General features: G+C 46.3%; 4 protein-coding genes across 9 annotated transcripts; 1 reads left to right on the forward strand and 3 right to left on the reverse strand.

Annotated features, from left to right (window-relative positions):
• Positions 1 to 219: 219 nt before the first annotated feature.
• Positions 220 to 1,108, reverse strand: LOC108025009 (uncharacterized). Its single transcript, XM_017095265.1, has 3 exons — positions 691 to 1,108; positions 431 to 633; positions 220 to 366 (listed from the first exon to the last, which is right to left on the reverse strand). Exons 1-3 carry the CDS (start codon positions 1,106 to 1,108, stop codon positions 220 to 222), a joined length of 768 nt encoding a protein of 255 aa, XP_016950754.1.
• Positions 1,109 to 1,723: 615 nt separating this feature from the next.
• Positions 1,724 to 10,161, reverse strand: LOC108025349 (calcium-binding mitochondrial carrier protein Aralar1). Of its 2 annotated transcripts, none has more exons than XM_017095809.3 (10): positions 9,786 to 10,161; positions 6,088 to 6,240; positions 5,324 to 5,486; positions 5,169 to 5,260; positions 4,896 to 5,090; positions 4,608 to 4,831; positions 3,541 to 3,710; positions 3,352 to 3,470; positions 2,683 to 3,292; positions 1,724 to 2,622 (listed from the first exon to the last, which is right to left on the reverse strand). In XM_017095809.3, exons 1-10 carry the CDS (start codon positions 9,801 to 9,803, stop codon positions 2,324 to 2,326), a joined length of 2,043 nt encoding a protein of 680 aa, XP_016951298.1. In that variant the 5' UTR covers positions 9,804 to 10,161; the 3' UTR covers positions 1,724 to 2,323. The 2 variants fall into 2 exon arrangements, with proteins under 2 accessions (XP_016951298.1, XP_016951297.1); XM_017095808.3 differs by lacking the exon at positions 9,786 to 10,161 and adding an exon at positions 6,478 to 6,655.
• Positions 10,162 to 13,177: 3,016 nt separating this feature from the next.
• On the reverse strand, positions 13,178 to 16,023 carry LOC108025498 (STAM-binding protein-like A). Of its 2 annotated transcripts, XM_017096012.3 has the most exons (5): positions 15,572 to 16,023; positions 14,905 to 15,456; positions 14,112 to 14,427; positions 13,938 to 14,050; positions 13,178 to 13,870 (listed from the first exon to the last, which is right to left on the reverse strand). In XM_017096012.3, exons 1-5 carry the CDS (start codon positions 15,685 to 15,687, stop codon positions 13,705 to 13,707), a joined length of 1,263 nt encoding a protein of 420 aa, XP_016951501.1. In that variant the 5' UTR covers positions 15,688 to 16,023; the 3' UTR covers positions 13,178 to 13,704. The 2 variants fall into 2 exon arrangements, with proteins under 2 accessions (XP_016951501.1, XP_050744901.1); XM_050888944.1 differs by lacking the exons at positions 14,905 to 15,456; positions 15,572 to 16,023 and adding an exon at positions 14,680 to 14,750.
• A 745-nt stretch (positions 16,024 to 16,768) lies between these two features.
• On the forward strand, positions 16,769 to 22,742 carry LOC108025452 (neutral ceramidase). Of its 4 annotated transcripts, none has more exons than XM_017095953.3 (6): positions 16,769 to 16,807; positions 19,808 to 19,964; positions 20,026 to 20,349; positions 20,412 to 21,278; positions 21,712 to 22,322; positions 22,383 to 22,742. In XM_017095953.3, the coding sequence occupies exons 2-6, from the start codon at positions 19,827 to 19,829 to the stop codon at positions 22,564 to 22,566; spliced, it is 2,124 nt and encodes a 707-aa protein (XP_016951442.1). In that variant the 5' UTR covers positions 16,769 to 16,807; positions 19,808 to 19,826; the 3' UTR covers positions 22,567 to 22,742. The 4 variants fall into 4 exon arrangements, with proteins under 4 accessions (XP_016951442.1, XP_016951443.1, XP_016951441.1 ...); XM_017095954.3 differs by lacking the exon at positions 16,769 to 16,807 and adding an exon at positions 17,510 to 17,928; XM_017095952.2 differs by lacking the exon at positions 16,769 to 16,807 and adding an exon at positions 17,510 to 17,815.
• The last annotated feature ends 49 nt before the right edge of the window (positions 22,743 to 22,791 follow it).

The raw sequence follows: 22,791 nt of genomic DNA on the forward strand, positions 1-22,791 counted from the left end.
ATTTGAAATTAAAAGCAGACTCTCTTCTACATAATTTATGGAACTTCAATTGTGCTCTTTTTGCAGCTCAACAATAAACATATAATTCTTAAATATGAATCTATTTGCTAAGGTTTGGGGATTTGGAAAGACTTTTCTGAGTTTTCAAAAGGATTTCAAATTTTATTTAAATATTTCAGGTGTAAGAAATATTCTTCACCCCTGTTCTCCAAAGTTATCCTACATTAATCCCATGTCCAATGTGGGAGCCACTGCCACGGGAATGGGCACATTTCTAGGGTGGCTGACATCACCTCGGTCATAGTAACCCCCTAAATGCTCTCCTGGAACATGGTACAGACCATAGTGTAATCCATTGTTGGCAACCTTGAATGGTAAATAGGGAAAGAAATTACAATATAGTTTTTATGATATCCTTATATCCCCTCACCCTCTTCAAACCATTGATGGAGGCCAGGAGCAGGGCCATCTTGGCCAGTAGTAGAGCTTTTCCGCTCACTATAGACAGCATTTGGAAGCCCATGGGCACTAGAATAGCTCCCAAGGCAGTTACTCCAAACATCATGGTGATGATCATATTATAGCGATGCCGCCTGAGCCGGGCACTTCCCACAGGATCCGCAGAAGAGCTCTCTGGGAAAGGGTATCCGCGATCAATAAAGAATAACATAGGAGTTGGAGAAAACCCACCACTACTCAGATACCGCTCGGTTAGCTTTCCCAAGTTCACTTGCAGAGTGTGGGTGGTCAGACCCTTGGCCAAGCTCACGGCCAACTGGTCGAACCAGGTGAGGTGCTTCAGGTCCTTCCGCTCATCTTGGGCTCTGGATGTATTTGCAGTGATGTTCGGAGCGATCACCAGACGCACTCCATCGTATATGGAGATCTCGGGAGACGACATAATGCCCTCGAACATGTGCAAGCTTCTTGAGCGGAAACAGGACCACAGACTTTGCGAAGCTCCCGATCGATAGCAGTCTCGAAGCTCGCCGCGCAGCTTCCTCAGCTGGGATATCCATGATTTGTCAGCCTGATCCTCGCCAGCCGCAGCACGATCACTCAGGACTACTCCAAGTAGGACTACGATCAGAGCCGATGGACAGCGCATTGTTCACCCGACGAACGCAATATTGAAACTGCATCCAAAGCGACTCCATCGATGAGGTTTTTATAACCCACCGCTGACCAGTGATCGGCGACCGATCTCGTCCAGTGCACCCGGTCACTGGGGCAGCCTGGCGAAGACCCTCTTCTGGGGTCGGATCCCTAACGGTTTCTTTTGGCGGTCATGGTCGGCGGTCAGTCGTTGTTGACTTCGAAACCGAGTCTGGGCAACCCAGAAAGCCAGGTGGGCAGCGCCTGAAATTAACTTGTCAACATCGATTTGCATGGGCCACCCATCGCACAGTTCTAATCAGATGCGTTTCGACCCTGTTTAGTGGCAGTTGGCCATGATTAGACGCTCGATTGAGTTGGCAAGCAGCGCTCAAGGGGCGGTGCCTTCGCCTACGGGTCACTTTTAATGGGAGTAGACAAAATCTGACTTCGTTTTCTAAATCATGTTTCTTAAATGAACTATTGAAATAGTTAGGTTGTTAGATACTTATTCTCCCAGATACTTTTTGCTATTAGCAAATATCACCTAGATACTTTCTCAGATACCTCCTTCTACCCCTTATGAAACTAATCCCTTTCCCTCAGATACACAACACTCTTTGCGAAATTCGATTGTTTTCAACATTGAGTTTTATTTATTATTCTTTATTAGCTAAGAGGTCATTCATTGCATTTCCTTTGCTTGATAATTGTTTTGAACAAATTCGTACTAAGATTAAAAGGTTTTCTCGCTTTAATAGTTACATTGAGTGCAAAAGTTGACGTTCAGTGATTGGTTGTTGCTCTAGACTTTAAACTAGTTAACAAAGTTTACAAAAAACAGTTCTACACTTGCCTTAATATATGTATGTATATGCACCATGGCCAGAATCGATACTCTATGCTCTTTTTCAATATGGTTTTACACTTCTCTTGACCTTGGGTGTGTGGTAAAAACAGTTGCTCAGAGCCGGGTGCCCAGGGTCCGGGGCTCGAACCCCGCTGTTCAGATACAATAGTACTATAGCTACGGCGCTGCTCCTCCCTGATCCTCGTTAGAAATATCCTCAGTGCTTCCGTGTGTGTGTGTAGTTTGTGTAAACGCGTCCTAGCAAAAAATATATCCCATTTCTCGGGTCCGCCGGAGCGCCCCGTCCTGCCAATCCCGTCAGTCCCATTTGCATCTCCTCGACTACGTGGCGCTCGGCAGGCGGTGGCGCCAGTACAATCAGGAGCCCGTGGCCGTCGAGGGCGTGGCAGCGGCTGCTCCGCGCGCGAATCGCGGCAGGTACAGTCCGAACTTGGACTCCACTCCGGCCAGGAGGGGCACGGCCGCCCGGTAGCCGCCGATGTGGTCCAGGTTCTCGGTGCTCACCGTCGCCGCCGCCTTCTCCAGCGGAGTGGTGATCTTGTGCGCCTCGGATCCCTTGGGCTGGGTGCCGCCGAAGTCCACGTAGAAGAGGCGCTGCAGCAGCTCGTAGGTCACCAGGGTCACGCCGAACTGCGGCGAGGAGCGGAACACTCGGGCTGGGGAAGAAGGTAATAGGTATAATTATGAAACCTAACAGAAGACTCATTCCCACTCACCAGCAGTGCCCTTCCAGAAGGCCCTGGGTCCCTCCTCGGCCATGATCTTCTTGGTGGCATCCCAGACGCCGCTGTAGGTGGTCTGTCCGGAGCGGGCCACCACCTGGAGGCGGGTCTTGATGACGTCGGCGGGCGTGACGAGGGAGGCGGCCGGGACACCGGCGATGGCACCGGCGGCCAGCAAGGTGAGTGGGTGGTTGTAGCCGTCCTTGTCGGCCATCATGGCCTTGGTGTGGGCGTAGGTCGGGAAGTAGATGGCCGAGAAGGGCACATCGCGCAGCAGACAGGCCCTGGCGCCCTTGTAGAGGCCGAAGAGTCCCAGCTCCCGCACCACCGACCAGGCACGGATCTTCTCGCCACTGGCGATCTCACCAGCCACCTGGAGACGGATCTTGACGATCTCCAGGGGATTGGTGAAGACCACCTGCGAGGCACCTGCACAACCGCCGGCCAGAACCTCTGCCCAGGTGGGAATGTTGCCCTTCTTGTCGGTGAGCTTGTCCCTCACCAAGTCGTTGACCGTCAGCTTGATGGCCTTCTCGGGAGCCACGCCCATCAGCTGGGGCAGCAGGCCTCGGTAGAGACCCATGAAACCCTCGTGACGAACAACCTGTGCGGGATGAATCGTTAGAACTGCATATATTTCACAAAATAAGAGGTGATTTTAACCTTTTTGAAGCAATCCCATGAGTTCCTGTAGGCCACTTCACCGATATAGGAGCCTGCGCGCTGGTTCTGCATTCGAGTCTTGACTAGATCGATGGGGTACACCACAGTGGCGCCCACAGCTAAGGGTGAATAATAGAAAAATAAGTATTATTATAATCATAAAAGATCAGTTAACCGATCCTAACTTACCGCCAGCAAAGGAACCGAGGGTGAAACGGTAGGAGCTCTCCAGGACCATGATGAAGGCAGACCGGTCGGCGGGACTCTCCACCGCCTTGATCTCCGCCAGACGATGCGTCATCATATGCTTTGTGTAGTGCTCGGGGGCGATGTTGCTCAGGTCACTGTAGTCGATGCGGCTGAAGAGTCGAAATAGTTGATCAAAATTAGTTGCTACTTCTATATTTATTTTAACTACGAATGGGGAACTAAGAGACACCAACTGGGTTAGGTTTGCGGGGTTATGGGGACTTTTGGGACTGGACTCATAAACGAATAAATAAGCAGAAACCAGGCCAAGGAAGGACGAGATCACTTGCCTACACGGAGTTATCTTTCTCCTGCGCTTCCACCAGCTTTGAGAATTTGAGAAATGCGAGTGCAGCGCAGAGAAATGGAGAAACAAAGAGAAACACAGAGAGAGAAAAGATACAAACAAGCAGTTAGTACCAATCACGTGACACTTTTTAGCGGGATTCCTTGAGATACTCATGCACTTTCAAGAACTAATTATTTATTACTAAACGATCGGACAGACAGTTACTCTAGTTTTTAGTAACCTATGAAAAAGTAACTCCTTAGAACATCATTTTATAACTACTTTCCCCTTAAGCCTGAACAATACTTTATAATTAAATCAAAATTGAATGCATTCCGTGTTTACAAGATTAACGATGACAAAGCTGGCAATTATATCACATTAGATCATAGATAATTTAGGCTGCTGGGCACTAATTATTTAGGCAGTATAAAAAATCATTAACATTAGAGCTTTGAAAGGTGTGTAAAATGGGGTATTTATGTGAACTTTAGTGTCATAAAGACTACAAAAAATATAGAAAAATAATGATTTTACTGTTTTGTTACTACTTAACTTGTAAATTAAATAAACTATTGATATTTCTATAAAAGATTTAGTTCAGCAAATCAAAATACCATCTCCAAGGCTATACAACGTAAACAAAAGTGTAAGTTTCGCTAATTGAAATCCAAAGTTGGCAACGCAGAACCCTAGCCATCCCTAGATGCAAACTCACCCTGCTTGATGGACGGCTCCAGCCAGGTGGTAGAGGATGTCGATCTCCAGCGGCGTGATCTGGCTCATGGTCTGGGCGGCGTAGAGGATCTGATCCTTGGTGATCATATCCGTGCGACTGCCTTCGGTGGCGTGCAGGTAGACTTGTTTGATCAGTTCCATGTTGTTCAGCAGCGAGGTAAATGCGATGAAATACGGGAAGCTCACCTTGTGACCCTCAGTGACCTGTTGGATTCCAGATACCATTACTAAGAGGCTGTTCATGTCAAGAGAACCCTGAGATGGCTACCGAGAGGAGGTTGTCCTTGACGCCGGGGGTCAGTAAATGCCGCTTAACGTTGACTATGATGTCCTGGAAGTCCAAGGGGGAGATGAACCCAGTGCCAGCTGGATCCTTGCTGCGGAAGGCCTCCATCGCGTGCTCCTCGTGGAAGTCGTGCAGCAGTTGCGTAAACTCAGCATAGTTGATAAGGCGTTGCTTCTTCTACAAGTCGGGAAAAATACGGAGATTGCGATCAGCATTAAACTGGACCTTATAGCAGATAGATTGCATTGCTCTTACATCACCAAAGTAGCGCTTGATGAAGGGGCCGTCTAGGCTGAAAGGTATCTTTGAGTGCAGTTCGGTTTTTTGTACGACATCAGCAAAGTCAGCTGCGAAGAGACAATATATTGTTTATATTGTTTTGGGATAAGTGTTTATAGGACTAGTCTCACCGTAGGACACAGTGCCGTTGCCCTTGCGATCGAACAGCTGGAAGGCGGTCCTGTAGAGGGCGTCTGGAGTGCAGAGCAGACCCTCGAAGGCCTGGAACTCGGAGAAGGAGATGAGTCCATCCTTGCTGGTGTCCGCAATGTTTGCCAGCAGGCGCACCGATTCCTATTGGGATTCATTTATAGAGATTCAAGATTGTTTACTATAAAGCCAAGAGCTGATAAGGTACAATCAGCTATCAAGACACACCTTTGAGATGGCCTTACAACTATTCCTAAAATCAGTATATAACGTTATTCGCAGTGACAGGCTAATCCCCCTTAATTGGACATTAGACCGGTAGTGCCTCCCCAGCGGGGAGATAAACGGGGGCCGTAAAAGAAACTGCCCCCAGACTTCGGCACCTGACTGCTCAATCAGTTCCAGTTTGCGGGGGCACCTACACACGATCCGCGATCAGGTTCCGTTCGGTTCTCAGACCATAAAGTGATAAGGGGACCCATTAAAATAGAATCTGTGACGTTGGCGGCTAGACACGCGGCGGCCCAGTGATTGCCGGGTTATGTGGTGGCCTACCACTTGTTTGCGGGTGGGTCAAGGTCAAGCGGTGAATCAGAGAGTCGACTGATTTATGTTTATAGGCAGCTCTGTGCCACCGCTCACGAGGGGAGTTATCTGGCGATAAGATATGGCCGGCCTTATCGGGCAGGCTATGCAAAATAACCTTGCAATGACCCGCGAGTGCAGGCAGGCACCGGGCACTTACGTCATTAAATGCAGATTCCGAAAAGAGTCCCAGGAACTTGCGCACGAAGTCCTCGCTGGTCATGTAGTGCTCGCCATTCTTCTGGACGGAGGCGTACTTCAGGAACACCTCCCGCAACTTTTCCGTGCCGGCGCGCTTCAGAGGCGTGGGGGACTGCAAGAATGGGAAAGCGGAGAATTACTTATGGAGCAGTTACAGAGGGCGTACATTGGGGTCTGGCTTGTCTGTTTGCTGCCCCCCTGTTAATATATCTATCTCGTATTCGCAGACGGTTCCCAAAACCACCCTCCCCGACCCGCCACTGGGCCTCTCTCTTCGGGCACTCTCCCGCTGGAAGCCGACTGCAAAATCAACACGTGTCAGTCGCCAGGGACCGCGGATGTAACTCACACTTGGCAGACTCTTGGTCAGTGGCATTCCTGCTTTTGGCTGTGACTACTTCTGGTTCAATGTTGTTCCGCGCACAATTGCCGCATCTAATTAGCTCATCCAAGCACACCGATCTAGTCCCAACCGCTCGAGTCTCGAGTCGACACCACTGCGTCTCCGCTCCGCGATTAACTGCGAGTGGAGCGGTCGGGCGAGCGAGGAACCACCGAAGCACCGCCGAACCACTGGGAGCGGGTCTGGGAGAGGGTCTGGGAGAGAGATCGAGAGCAGAACTTTTACCTTGGCCGCCACGCCACTCTTACTTCCCATACTATATGGTATGCGAGTATACCATATCATAAGCTCTCTTATAACGACGCTCTTTATAATCGTAGTTCGAGATGGGGTATTTAGTAATATATAGGTTTTTATAAGTATTCCTATAGTAAACATGATGTATTTATTATTCATGAAATTCTTAAGTTGAAATACATTAATAATCCTAGATTCATATTGATAACTCGTCAAATAGTGCTATGCTTTATCTTCACTTTTAAGCAACATCTATTCGAATAAACACAAATCTTTTTTTGAGTTCTCTGTGTTTTTCCATGATAATATTTAACAACTAATTACCAAGTGTTTGACATATTTATGGAATGGTTTAACCACAATTTACTACCCAATGCAATCTGAGGGTAATACATTTTAAGAGTGATTATGGAGGATTGCGAGCTTTAAGTAATTATTTTGAGTAAATTTGTAAACAAATTGTATTGATAAGGTTGTGATTAGCAAGCCCAGTGCAATCTAGTACTAATTGTCACCGAAACTTTCCCCTGCTTATTGTATGTACCTTGTACCTGGTAACCGAGAGTCAACTATCTAATACCCTATGTCATACCTCTCTCAATGGGTAGAACAGGGTAAACAACCACCAGAGGTCAGCAGCTCCGACAACAAGTTCAACTTCGATGACAATACGCCCGATTCGATTCGATTCGATTCGATTCGCTGGCATTTATCAATTGCCTCATTGACGTAATGCGATTAGCACGCGATGAAATTGTAATTCCCCCGCCTCCCCTTCTTACTGGGGGTCCGCCACTCCCCAGATGCGCTTGTTTGTGCCAGAAAATGGCGAAAACAATAGCAGATTTCATTATAAAGTCGGCGAAAACACGAAAACATTTATGGCCTGAGATCCTTGAAGCATAATTAAGTCAAAATCAGGACTGGCCAGGTGATTCAAGTTAAATGCGCTGGGGAAAAAGGATTGATTGATGTGTAATCAATTTCAGACGAAAAATAAAGGGAGTGGCTAAAAATCTTATAAAATAAAAAGGCAAACCGATAACCTTTAATGATTTCCCCCAGTGACCTCTCTTGTGCGCTACTGTTTTGCGGTTTAGTATAGTTGGAATTGGATTTACTGGTCGGTGGTTTTATACCCCCTTCTAGCTGCTGTCTGTGGCACCCGTCAAAGTGTCGCACTCGTATTGACCTTTCCCAATCGATTGGCAGTGGGAATAAGCGAATTCGTCGCCGGCCATTTGCTGCACAATTTGCGATGCCATCAAGTATTCATTGCGAGCAGCGAAGTACGAAAATTGAATTGTTCACTTGATGAGGATATAAAGTTCGTATTGAAGCTGCCACTTGCCTGTGGACTCTCGCTCCAACAGAAGGTAATTAAATGCAATGTTTGCAATGGGACTTTCAATTAATGTGTATTGTTTATTTATTACTTTGGCTGGCACTCGAAACTCACAGAAATCGAAGATTAAATTTAAAATTTACATAGCAACTCCACTTTTTCTATCTACCCCTTGTGAAATCGACTTTTGGTGGGTTCACTGGGCATGAAATAATCCAATCCGAATATAATCAAAGGAAGTTCCGCTCTAGCCCCCATTCAATTTGCCACTGCCGGCTGAACTTGTAGACCCCCGAATGTGCCTGTGTGCTGTTTCACATATTCATGCCCAGTAGAAAGTGTTTTCCTTTTATTCACTTTTTTTTGGCCAGCGCCAACGAGCGGAAAATGTTCCACATACGACCCGTGTGACGGCAGACCACAGCGATTTGTTTGTTTGTTTGCTCGGGTTTCGTACCCTGCCCCCGCTTGTCTGTTTGTCCGCCCCTCTGCCTGACTTCTGCTTTGTTGCATTTGCATAATGAGTTCTTCTTGGCCACGGTCTTCAGAGGGTGCGGGCGCAGGTCGCTTTTCCCCCGGCTTTCCCGATTTCCCCGCCTTCCATGCCGCCTGCAGCGAGTGGCACGTGCTTGTCACTGTTACTGTATCTTTGTATCTGTATCGGTGGGTACACAGAAAGAACTGATGGATATTCATTCATGATTTCCGCACTGAAACTTATTTGCTGTTTATAAATTCTAGTTAAATAATATCCGTTCTTAAAACCTACTTAAAGAAATCCCTCTCATTATAAAAATGTTCATTGGTATGATGCTGAATAAGTATTTTAAGGTAAAAATATCTATAGAATTATGAGCATTTTCAGCAATTAAAATTTGGTTTTTCTCTCTGCATTTCATGGAAATTTGTTGCGCGAGCGGCAAAGTTTTGTGTTTGTTTGCAATTTCCGTCAAGGTCAAACCGGCTGTTCATTATCGCTGTGGTTGTCGTTGTTTCTGCCCTTTTGGGTGGGCAATTTCCCCGCTGAAGTCACCCAGGCAAGTGAACAACTTGGGGCCGGAGGAACTCCACCCAAAGTAATTCGATTTACTATAATGCCAATGATTTAACTGACAGAAATTCGACAATTTTCTCATTGAGGGTGGCAGAAGGGGAACTCAGCAACAGCTGCACCGCCGGCCCATTACGTATACGCAGGGTGAGCCATGGGACCGCAGTCAGCTGGCTAATTGACGACAGCAAATGGGGCAGAGAGAGTCCGAAAGCGGGAGCGGTTGCATATAGAAAGAGATCACATGGAACATGGGCTGGAACGATCGCCACCTGCAGACTGAGCACTGCAAACTGAGAATCGAGAATCTCGGCCTGAGATAGCGGTGACTTTTCCAAAGTCGTGAGCAGAGGAAACTGGCCACAAATCCGTGGGATTGAAGGTGATTCGCTGGACGCTCGAAAAGCTCTCTAATGGTATTGTTTTGTCTCCTTATATAATTGTTTGGCCCGCAAGCTCTGCGAGATATCCAGTACTTATCTGGCGACTGTTTCGTAATGTATCTCTACCGTATTATCGTTCTAGCGGTCTTATTGATATTAATTAGTCTGGGCCGGCGAACTTCCTCACTCGGTCGGCTATCGGATCAATAGTTAATTGGTTTCCTCAGCGGAACCTTACCTCATCCTTATCTGGCATATTCACTTATGGGTATGAACACAGTCGAAAGTCTTTGGGATCTTGGCGAACCTCGGGCACGTTCGCTTTATCTTTTTAAACGGGCGCTTATCTTCACCTAACCTTTGGCTTAGCGCTAGATTTAACCACCAGTTAAAGAGTCGGTTAGGAAAATACTAAAAGTGCTGGATTTTTGATTGTCACTCGCGAGTTTTTGGGTGCTTATTCAATACTTTATGGGCTTTTCCGAAGAATAAATAATAATTTCCTATGGCAGAACCGGATGTATTTATAGAGAATTAGACTAGTGATTTTTATCGAGGGACGCGCGCGATTTTCTCGGTTCTCGGTTCTCGGTTCTCGCTCTGTCATCCGCTGGCGTCGCGCTGCTTTTCCATTCTGAACTGTCGGAATTATAGATCCGAGAGCTTTTCCCGCATTCAGTAACTTTGCGGACCGAGCGAGAGCGCCGCAAAAAATAATAAGTAAGAGAGAACCCTCGGCGATTGCATTTCAGATTCATATTAATTTTGATTCTCATTTCGGCTTGTTATTGTTTTTGCCCGGGCACTGCCATTTCACAATAAACAATAAACAGTCGCTGCCACTGTCCACGGCACAGACTTTAAGGGGGTGGTGTGATGTGGGCGGGAAGGGGCGTGTTCCTAGGCCCATAAACAAAAACTTAGTTGATAATAGAAAACTGCAGTGCGAATCATGGGTGCAATGTGTTCACGGAAGTAATTTCATTCTAAGTGGCCTCAAGGTGCCTCTCTCTATCGCACTTACAGTCGGCGATGGTTTGTTAGGAAGTGGATAAAAAAGAAGTAAACAATTTAAAATACCTTCCCAGCTAAATTCTGAAATTCGTACTCTACATATTAAAAATGGAGGTTACTATTATTTTTATATTATTTTTTGAGTCCCGAAGAGGTTTTTATACAAGATTTCTAATATAAATAGATAAATAATTTCCTTAACTTACCTAAGTACCTAAGATATTCTCTACTAAAGCTCTTAAGGGGAACCAGCACTACACAATACCTCAACATTTTTAAACTCCATATATGGTTAAAATTAAATGACATTTTTTCAGACCGTCAATTGCTCCTATTCGGCTGACCCCCACTGTCAATTCACATGCCTGGCTGGCAAGGTCGGAATTTTCGAGCGTGCCAAGTGGTTGACGATTTCACGTTGGGAAAATTCTTAAATTCGGCTGCACTCATTCACAGCTGCTCGGGTTCTCTGTTTACAATGTAAACACGTGCTGCGGCAAATTACACGCTGAAAGAGCGACAGAGAGGGCCCTCTAGAGGAGGGATAGAACAGGACGCAAGATAGCGGCGGAGACATTGCGTATACGCATCGTTGGCCATCTGCGGCGGCCACGTGAATGAAGCGTGTTTTGGGCGGGTATAAAAATAGCAGGGCGAGCGAGAAAATTTCATTTTATTAACGTCGCTCTGGGGAACGAGAAATATCTGTCCCACCCTCTACGAGAATTTAACAAGGCCGAGCCATCCTTCGAATTCTTGGGAGGGGACCTGGAGTTGTTAAATATAACGAACAATTACGGGCACCAATCATGAGCAGAGAGCCGCACGAACCGACAGCCTTCTTGTTATGAAGGTTGGCCAAATGTCAGTTCTGATTCCCTTCCCCTCGAAGGGGTGTCCTGTCCGTGGCACGACAGGCACAGCTGGGGGATTCACCAGCACGGGCGCCGCCAAAGGACCTCCACTTCCGCATTGTCGCACACAAATAGCCCCCCAGTTTACAACTTTACTACACTTTCGGTTTAACAATGATGGATGATGGCTGCGGAAAACACTGCTGTCAATTTATATCTGCCAGCCCAGCTCTTTTCGATCAAGAACCCTTATTTCTCAATTGCCCTGCTTTTAAATGCTTGAGAAGGGTAATCCGCTTGTGCTGAAGGGTGAAGGCTTTCCATGAAATAGAGTTAATGGATTTTGGCAATAAAGAATAAGTTGAGGATGAACAAATCTATCCACTTGTTGGATTGTTGAAAACAAAAATCCTATTTCTTTAATGGGGAACCCATGTCACTAACTTTTCGTAACGAACTTTAAGCCACCCTTGCTTCAAAGAAGTAATATGAGCTGTTAATATTATCGGAAATCATGAAAAAAAGCAAAAGTTAATTTTTTCTTTTCCTTCCACAAAATATTAAAATGTGGAAATTATGTATTTTAATGCTTAGGACTCTTCCTCATTAATGGGTATCTTATAATTTCCCCGTTTAGCTTGTTTATGCTTTCCGCCCGTCGGCACTTTTGCTCTTTTCATTCCTTTTCCAGCCGCACTTATTTTTAGATCCGAGCACCTAATCCGCCGCCTCTGGGTGGCAGGGCGGGCGTGGGTGTTGCCCCTTCGGGGGGTGGCTCTGGTAATTAAAGCGCAGGCTGGCGCCCACTTGATGAGGCCAGAGGATTGGGATTCGACGCAAGACAAAGGCTAAGCTCCGACCAAGTGCACTTACTTCCTGGCATCGGGCGACTGGCAGAGTGGGGATCCAATTAAACGGAAGCGGGATGTGCATTGGCATTATCAGCGGCTCTGCGGGTGGCTGAAACGGCTCTGGCTTTTGGCCCCGGGAAATCCAGCTGGGTTGGGGGCGGGGAGTTTCCACCTGACCCCAGGTGGGCGAATCACAAGGCGCTGCTCCTTTATCGATTTTTACGCACTTAATTCCGCTGTATTGCGGGTAATTCGACTCGCGTCGGCTTAACACTTGCACTCAACTCCGTACGGGTTCCTGCTCCTCAAATGCACCCAGATGGTTGTGGGCGACAGCTGCTGCACTGGGAACACCTCGGAAAACAGGACCGTGCCGGACGAGAAAACGCGCTAAACTGGATGACAACATGGAAAACATGGGTTAACAGAGCTCCAAAAGGTGGTTGCGGCGGGAAATGTTGTGACTCGAGGGAAATTTTAACATAACCACCCCTTGAGGTCCGTAAGAATGTCGAGAAGAAGAAAGAATAATATAAATAAATATGGTGTGTTTTCATATAATATTAAATATGTTCTGTGTTTAATTTATTTTTTATTCTAGCAATTTAATATATAATTCATTGAGCTACAGCTGTTCATCTGCAGCGAAAAATGTAAATAATTTACATAGGGAAATTTCCCAGCTGAGCTGTGTCGGAAATCGAAGCGCCACCTGTCGGCAAGAGTTTCTACTTTTAAGAGAGGAACCGGAAATATCCAAGGAACCATTTTGAGACCTACTATATAAAGAGGTTCCACAAAAACAGCAGCACATTTGGCATCTTTAGCTCCTGAATTAACTACCTCTGGAAAAACTGATTTTATGTTAGCAATAACCATTAAGACCGAAAATATGGGCAACCATAAACCAGTAGTCATAAATATTTATTCAGTTTAGTACAATAGTAAGCATGCACAGTTTAATAATAGCATTTCATGATGATTCGTCTTTGAACAACAGGTTATCGCAAGTAGTAAGCCATAGAAGGACGCGCCTCCTCTCCGGAGCGCCCCGAATAGTTTGCACTGTAAGCTGTGTGTGAGACTGCCGGGGGTTCCCCCGCCGACAACTGCCTAACAAATTAAATATAGGTTTACAATAGGTAGTAACGAACGCAGGGTAAGCCACAATTGAAAATCACATTGGGGTTCTTAAGTGAAAGAATGCAACGAACGGAAAGGCCGGAACGCAATAAACAACAACAAATGCCGCCGAGTGCTAAAAGTGATGTATAGACGATCCCCGGGATCAACAGCTTGCAAAAATACATATTTCTCTGTTAGCCGAAAATAGTTACTCTCTCTATCTGCCTAAATCTCTGTAATTTCCTTGGTTAATCACGTTTGACACCCGAAACTGGAGCTATTGCTGGATCTGCTGACTTTGGCTGTCGAGTGACTATCTCCGCAGATCGATGACCTTAATCTTGGCCTGGTTGTCCATCCGGATGTGCTGCGCCTCCATGAACAGCGGCGGGTCATTGGGATGCGGATGAAAGCCCGACTGACGGCACTGGGCAATGTAGTCGAGTCCGTAGTGCGGCGTTAGTATAAAGAAACCAGTGCTGCAAGGTGGAGATAAGGATTCCAGATAAGCAGGGTCTATCCCAAGTGACTCATGCGATGACTCACGTATTGTACTTTGGGGCACACACAATGGCCAGGGCTTCCGGCATCATGATCTGATAGGAGCAGTGCGTATGCAGGTCAACGGAGGACAAAAACGCAGTCTGAGTGGGATGGGTCTGCAAGGGAAGAGTATTTTAAAGTTAAACGGGTGATAACAATGGCACAGGAGACACCCACATGAATCCAACCCAGCGTTATCAGCTGCATCTGATCCTGCACATCGAATATCTGCTCCTCGTGCATCGTGTTGCAGCTATCCGGAGTTCCTTGCTGCTGCGGCGTGATGATGTGCGTGATGTTCAGCTGGTTCTGGGACAGATGACCAGCCAGCACACCGCAAGTCTCGATGTTCTTCGAGGTGTTGGCATGCGCCAGCTTCAGGAACACCTCCATCGTGTCGCCGGGCACGTTTACTATGCGCAGGGAGCCCGCCAGTAGGGAATCCGTGCGGTTGTACGACGGCTTCTGGTTGCGATCGAAGCTAGGTTTAGAGCTGGAGAAATGAGTAATGTTTATCAATGGGAATACTTTAGACTCTGAATATTAAATTTATGGAAAAACACAATCTTTTCAAATGATCGAATCGCGAAAAAACCCTAAAGTCGTATAGATAAGGTCGTCTAACTGTTTGGCGAAACTATCAGTTTGCTTATCAAGGTAATCAAAGTGGGATCGCTTTATAGCCAACGATCGTTCGATAAGCAAGCCTAGGCCCTATGTTTGTTTGAGGTGTCCCATTTCAAACCTCGAATAAGCGGCATGCAGTTTATAAATTGTGGAAGGGCAAGATATGCTGACCATATAGAATTGCACCCGTACTGTGCGGTGACACGTTACAGAAATTCTTGGGGTTTCATTATTTCCAAAGTTCGACTGTGAGTTTTGTAAGGGCAGATGACTGTATTCGGATGACTAGACGGATCAGTGTTCTGGGAATATTTTCTACAAAAAGTTTAGCTTAGAATCTCACTTGGCTGTCTTATCGGCGGCTGCTTCGCTGGCAGCGGGCAGCAGGAGTCCCGAACCCGGCAGGCTGCGGTTGGCGCCCGTGGGGAAGTCGTTGGGGTAGACCACCTGGTCGAGCAGGCCCAAGTCCGGCGCCGATGGCTGGCTGCCCTCGTCGATGAGCACGTGCAGGTTGGCCGGGATGAGGGATGGGATGCTACTGGAGCCAGCCTTCTCTCTTTCCTTCTGCCGCTGGCGTTCCCTTTCCCGCTCCCGTTCGCGCTCCAGCTCCTTGACCCGTTCCGCCTCCTTGCTGGCCAGGAACTGCTCGTACTCCCTTTGGTAGTGGGTCAGCAGCTTGGCCCGCAGCTTCTCCGTCGTGGGCATGATCTCGTCCTTGATCTTCCTGTTGATGTCCCGCACCTCGGCCTTGACGCTGCCGTAATCCGGGTGCTGGCGGATCTTCTCGATGAAGAGGGTCATGTAGCGCAAGTAGAGGATGAAGGCGTTCTCGTGGTTGCCCTCCCGCAGGTAAACATTGGCCATGCGCAGCATCTCGGTGCCCGAGCGGTAGTACCTGCAAGGACATTCGGCGGGTGAGCGAGTGTGAGGACCTGAGAACCCAGAGGACCTTGGCGGGCAAGGTCGCATCCTTGGGGGCCGATTGGCCCTGGAATGGAAGGACTACGCACCGTGTGACTGGCATGTTCTTGTCCACCTCGATGAGGTTGCCGCAGTGCGACAGGTGCTTCATCCGCTCCTGCGGCTCCACGACGCCCATGCTCATGTTGTTCACAGCCTTCGACATGGCTTCACTTGCTTCTGCTCCAGTTCCAGCTCCTTGTCCGGGTTCCTCTGTCTGCTGTCACGGGGTCCTTGGCCTATCCTCTTGGGTTGTTGCTCGCGCGGATGGGACGCACTCTTGGCTGCCAGTTCAACGCTGTTCCGCAATCTTATTGCGTGCAGAATTACTCATAATTACGCAGGTGGCGTCCTCTGAAAAAGCTGACAACAGCTGTTCGCCCAGCTGTGCGCGATGCCACGGTCATCGATGCCGTAACGATACTTATCGAGAGTGGCATCGATTACTCAACTGCCCGCTGCGAAACGAACGTTACTTTTTGAATTTATGGTTGCTATTTGAATAACTTTTGGTGTTTAAAAAGTTTTGACTACTTTGTCTTTGGGCTAGTTAAAATGGTGAATGCTTGAAAATTAAGTTTTTTTAGTTACTTAAGATGTCTCCCTTAATATGTTTCCTTGTTTAAATACCTTATACATATATGTAAAATATGATTAAACCAATATTTTATTTTTATTTTCACGTTAGGACATATTTTACCGCATTCTAGTTACAATCTAAACTACTTATTTTGTTGTGTGTCAAGTTTTTTATAATTAAAATCGTTCTGTTTTGAATAAAAACTTACCAACTTAAGCGAATAATTTCGATTGCTTTTATTTTTATAAAAATCGTGTTCTTAAATTTTTTGTTTATATTTAGAGAATGTTTTTTTTATATGTGTATATATAATTATATGTATATTTACACATACCTTACACGAGCTTAACAACTCACACTCAGTCTTATAATGTTGTTGTCCTTAATATTTTCAATTGGTTCTTGACTTACTTCGGTCTTACCTAATCCAAGTCTTTGATTAAAGCCTTCTTATAGTACGTTGCAAATTCGTATTTCCAAAAACCTTATATTCCCCTCCAATTGCACCTACTTAATCCGTATCGCTGCAAATAAAACACGGCTAATCTGGGCAATATACTCGAAGTAAAGCGATAGTTGGACCTTATCGAATGGTTATTTAAAAGACCCCTCGGCTGGATCGATTGTGGAAAATCTCATGGGTGCCCATTCAGTAGTAGCGCGTGGGTCGATCCCGAAAGAAGTCGGCAGGAACCTTATTTCGCGGGTGAGTTAATAATACCAATTTTGAAGCAATTATCCGTAGAAATACCTGGGACTGGTGCGAAAATATCTTGTTTGCTGGAGTCAAAGTGCGCACTTGTTTACCCACCGCTTTAGGCACTAAGTGTGGCCCAATCTAAGGCCCCTGATCTGCGGAAACTAACGAGCCGATATGATAAGCTATCGGTGGATTATTTAAAGCATGCAGATCGGGCAAAACCAACAGTGCAGGTGGGAATTTTGGGCAGGCTCAAGGTGGATACTCTTATAAGATAAACATTAGGTGAACTTTTTCTGATCCATTTAATGTGGAATATTAAAATAAACTTTTATTTGGATTGAAAGGGAAATAGTTCTGATAACCCTTAAGATTTAGCTAAATATGTATATATAGATATGTGGTATATTTCTCTGATGATTCAACCCTTCAGAAAAATGTATAATTTAAAATTGTTATAATAATTGTCGAACTAGAGTTCCAACTAATATTTACATAGGCAGTGAGAGTGCGAGGCACTGATCAAGATTGACCACTTGGTCGACTGACCAACTGACGGATTGCTCGCCCGTAAAGCACCCAAAAAACCTACAACCGCAGAGCCGAAAACCCATTCACAGATGCAAGAGCCGAGAGCCGAAGTCCGCGGCTCAGGTTCGGTCTGAATTTGAGTCTGGCCTGGCTCGATCCGATCAGTCGAGTGCCAACTTGGGCGCAAAGCGGGCGGCAATCCCACGGATATCTCGTTTTTTCGGTTCCATTTCCAGATAGTTTCGTTTTTCGGGGGAGGGGAAGACAAGTAAAAAACAAACTGTCGCGTTCGTGGAAAGATAAATAAATCGAAATAGTGGGGCCCAGCGTGTTTTGAAATCGGTTTTGGCATCGACAAGCGCCGAACTGCAACTGCAAGTGCTGCACATTATCCATTAATTGGGCAGATAAAGAGCGTGTGATAAGCGCAAAATACATATATAATCAGTACAATTGCAGTCTAGCCAAGTTTAAACCGTCAATGTGAGTGGCAAGGCTAGTAAGCCAGTGCGAAGAAAGGAGTTCACATTGCATAACCCTCAAAAAACAAGTCCAAGCATCCCTAAATCAGTGCAAGTAACCTCAGCCAGCGATTCGTATGTGTACCTACTCATCTTATAAAAGACCCATCAAACGAAATCTTCTGTAATTTGCTCAATTGGCGCGTTTGTCCGGCGATCAGCGTTTGGCGGCCCGTATCCAAGAGATACTTTTGCATTTCCATATAGTTTGATTGCTCTCTTTTCCACTTTTTGGTGTGCGCTACATTTTCGAGCCTCCGGCGGATTGCAAAAGTATCCGAAATCGAAATCCGCACAAAAGATACGTGTTTGCCGGCCCATTTGTATCTTGTATCTGTGTATCTTTGTATCTTGCGCGGTGGCCCTGCAGCTGATAGTTTATTCCGCTGTTTATAGCCGAGCATATTTATTTAATTTTCGTTCGTAATTTTCAATGTCAGGCCCGTGGTGTGTAAATTATGCAAAGTGTACGACAAATAATGGGGATCGGATCGGGGCGGATCGGTCAGGTGGCTCGGTCTTTGGGACTGCTTTACATGCACGGCAATTACCCACTCGATTTCCTACTTAACGCCTTTTGCGGGAATCCGAAAAATACAAAGAGAACAGAGTGTTCTATGTGGAACCCAGTTCGCATACAAAAGAAGTCGATTCATCATTGGCTTCGAAACAAAAGCAGGCGGAAAAATAGGAAAAAATGGGAGGCGAGACGTGCTGATGCGAGGCAGTTTCCACTCCCCAACTACTTTTGGTTTCAAAAAGATACTCTAAAGCATTCAGGATAGGATACCACATGTGCTCAATGTGTTTATCAGTTTGAAAAGCAATGCAGAAAACAGAAGAACTGTATTACACAGAGGAAAAATGGGCTACCAGTGGCTTGAAACCTGACAAAAGACTATAAATTAACTAACAAATACAAAAATTATTGGTTGATAGTATATAAAAAAACGTATTAAAATTAATTAGAATTATTAATGTATGTTGAGTGATTCTATTATCTTGACCCCAGCTGTATAGCAACCACTGAGCCCCTGAAGAAGCCGCTTGGCTTTCGCAACTGATAAAAACCGGTTCCGAAAACCGAACTCAGCCACTGATAAGAGATCCCCCGGCTGTCATCTTGCAACTGCGGGTCGCTTGTTTGCTTTGTTATTATTATTATTGTTATTGCCACTCGGACTGTTATTGTTATTGCTAGTGCCATTGTCGATGGGTCTGCTGGAGGTCGCAGCCGAAGTGCGATTGCCAATGTCCGAGGGGGAATTTGCATTGTCGCTTTATCTACAACCGATTGATAGATGGGGCTGGGTGGATCACTTTGGATCGGCTCAAATCCAGCTGTCCAACCGTCTGGCGAGTAACCATTTCATAATCACCGGGTTTTGTTGCAGATATTTGCAATACATGATAGGATTGCAAAATCAAAACGGGGGTCTACACTTCTGCGTTTTTCATTTGGTTAAATAGAGATTGTAGAAATTAATGCTTAAAGGGCAAACGGTCGGAACATTCCCTGATCAGAACTCAAAGAAAAGTGAAAAAAAGTATCTTATTCAATTACAAATTTCAAGAAATTTAAATATATGTCACATTAACAAGTTTTCCTAACAGCCAGTTAATTTTCAGCTGTATTGCTTTTATCGCGCTGTTATTATTTATTCAAACACATTAAAAAGTCATAAATGCCCATGACTAGGATTTGCGCCCATTAGTTAATAATTGCTGAAAATGTGGTTAAACTTTGGGTCTCGCTTTAAATAATTGCTTCAAAACCTGGCAGTAATTAAAAGTATATTGCTTTTAATCATGGTGGTAAAAATGTTTTGCTTATTTTTGAAATCATATCAAATCATATTAAACACGAAAGGCTAGTGATTAGGCAACAAGTAATTCTATATAAAAACCAGTATTTTCAATATCTAATATATAAATGCATATGTGTTATTTTCAGATTTAAGTTAAGAGCCCCAATGTCAAAAATGGCCATTGGCAAGGCAGCCTTCTTGGCTCTTTTGGCCCTGAGTTCCCTGTGCGGACTGGCCAGTGCCACCTACAAAGTGGGCGTGGGCCGAGCGGACATCACAGGACCGCCAGTGGAGATCAATTTCGTGAGTATCTCCGTAGCACCTCCTAGCCTTATACGATCTTATTCGTGAATCTCCTTGGCAGATGGGCTATGCCAACATCAAGCAGGTGGGTCGTGGCATCCACACCCGGGTATTTGCCCGCGCCTTCGTGGTGGAGGACGAGAAGGGCAACCGAGTGGCCTTCGTGAGTGCGGATGCGGGAATGATGGGCTACGGTTTGAAGAGGGAGGTGATAAAGCGCCTGCAGGCGCGCTATGGAAACCTGTACCACAATGACAATGTGGCCATCAGTGGCACCCACACCCACGGAGCTCCTGGAGGCTTCCTCATGCACCTGCTCTACGATATCTCCATCCTTGGCTTTGTGCCCCAGACCTTCGAGGTGATGGCTCAGGGCCTGTACTTGGTGGGTATTGTATCAAACAACAACCTCAGAGTGAAGTATATATTTTTTTTTGATTTTCTTAGTGCATTAAAAGAGCCACGGACAACCTGGTGGATGGTCGCATCTTCCTGTCGAAGACCACAGTGCTAAATGTGAATATCAACCGCTCACCCTCGTCCTACCTGAGAAATCCCGCCGAGGAGCGAGCCCAATACGAACACGACACGGACAAGACCCTGACCCAGTTGAGATTCGTGGATCTGGAGAACAACCTCCTGGGCGCCTTCAACTGGTATGCCGTGCATGCCACCTCAATGAATAACACCAACAAACTGGTGACCAGCGACAACGTGGGCTACGCTGCCCTGCTCCTGGAGAAGGAGTACAACCCCAACAAGATGCCCGGCAAGGGTAAGTTCGTGGGCGCCTTCTGCTCCTCCAATCTCGGAGATGTGTCCCCCAACATAATGGGGCCCAAGTGCTCGATTTCCGGCAACGAATGTGACCTGCTGACCTCGCGTTGTCCCTCTGGCGAAGGAGAATGCTTCGCCTCGGGACCCGGCAAGGATATGTTCGAGAGCACCCAGATTTTGGGTCAGCGACTGGCGGACGCTGCCCTGGGATTGCTCAACGAACAGAGCCAGGAGTCCACGGCTCGGGAGGTCACCGGCGATGTGAGGTTCATCCACCAGTTCGTGGACATGCCCAACTACAATGGCAGCACCTACAACCCGCTGAGCAGGAAGATCGACAAGGTCAGGGGTTGTCAGCCCGCCATGGGCTACAGTTTTGCTGCGGGAACCACCGATGGACCCGGGGCCTTCAGTTTCGAGCAGGGAACCACCACGGATAACCCCATGTGGAACTTTGTCCGTGACTTTATCGCTGCTCCCACGCAGGAGGACATCAAGTGCCACGAACCCAAGCCAATTCTTTTGGCCACTGGAAGGGTGAGTAGTTCTGTAACCTTTATAACTAAATTCATCTATTAATTTCCTGACGCGCCCAAAAGTATGCCACTTTATATTTCTATAAAATTTAAAAACTTTTTGTGTTGGTTAAAAATTATTTACTCAAATTTTCAACAACAAACGACTTCTATTTCAATATTCAACATCTGAGACATCTCTCTTTTTAACATGTTCTTCTAGACAAAATGCATCCTAAAAGCGAAAGGTTTTCCATTTTTATGATGTCGTTAGCACATTTTTTAGACAATCCCCGTATTTGTTTGTTTTGAATCGGGGGTAATTAAGCTTAAACGAGGTTACAGGGTCAACATTTTATACCGTCTTAAACTAAAATCTAAAAAATGATTAAATATAAATCACAGTCTTAAGAGCATTTAAAACTAATTTAACACTTATTTTACCCCAACTTTAGGCCACCTTCCCCTACGAGTGGCAGCCCAAGATAGTATCCGATCAGCTCATAAAGATCGGTGATGTGATCCTGGCCGCCGTGCCCTGTGAGTTCACCACGATGGCTGGACGACGTCTTCGCAACCAGATCCGAGCAGCTGCCTCCGCCGCCGGAGGTGTGGACACCGAGGTGATCATCGCCGGACTGTCGAATATATACACCAGTTACACGGTGACCCCGGAGGAGTACCAGGCGCAGCGTTACGAGGCCGCCTCCACGATCTTCGGGCCCCACACCCACTCCATATATATGGACGTCTTCGAGCGCCTGACCAAGGCAATGATGCGGAACGAGACCGTGGATGCGGGCCCAAGTCCGCCCTATATGAATGACGTGATGTTGTCGCTGAATACCGGAGTTCTCTTCGACGGGCACCCCATAAACACGGACTTTGGCTATGTTAAAACACAGCCCAACAAGGAGTACGGCATCAATGAGACCGTGAAGGTCACCTATATATCCGGAAATCCCAGGAACAACCTCTTCACCGAGAAGACCTACTTCACCATAGAGCGCAAGATCAACGAGGATCGCTGGAAGGTGGCCTACACGGACGCCAGTTGGGAGACGAAGTGAGTAATACCCCCTGATCTTAATAAAGAATCTATTGACCCGAGGTATATACTTTTCAGAATGATCTGGCACCGAACCAACACGATCCTGGGCTTCAGCGAAATGGAGATCTACTGGGACATCAGTCCGCAGACCCTCCCCGGGGAGTATCGCATCCGGCATTCCGGGGAGTACAAGTACATCCTGGGCGGAAAGTATCCCTACGAGGGCCTCACGCACTCCTTTACCGTTAAGGAGGACTAGGATTGCAGATTCCAATGCAGTGGTCCTATAAATATTCCTGGCCAGGCACTTGTCGGGCCCATCAAAACAAAACAAAACACTGAATCCATGTATTTATTTACCATTTGTAAGGAAGGAAGGAAAGCTTTATTTTTGCTAATGCGAATAAAAAAGATGCCAAATTTTGTTGAAACTAAGCAGTGATTTTATTTAATTGGGTGTAAGTTTCATACAGTATAATAATTT

Source organism: Drosophila biarmipes, chromosome 3R (assembly GCF_025231255.1).
Source record: "Drosophila biarmipes strain raj3 chromosome 3R, RU_DBia_V1.1, whole genome shotgun sequence".
Taxonomy (NCBI): domain Eukaryota; kingdom Metazoa; phylum Arthropoda; class Insecta; order Diptera; family Drosophilidae; genus Drosophila; species Drosophila biarmipes.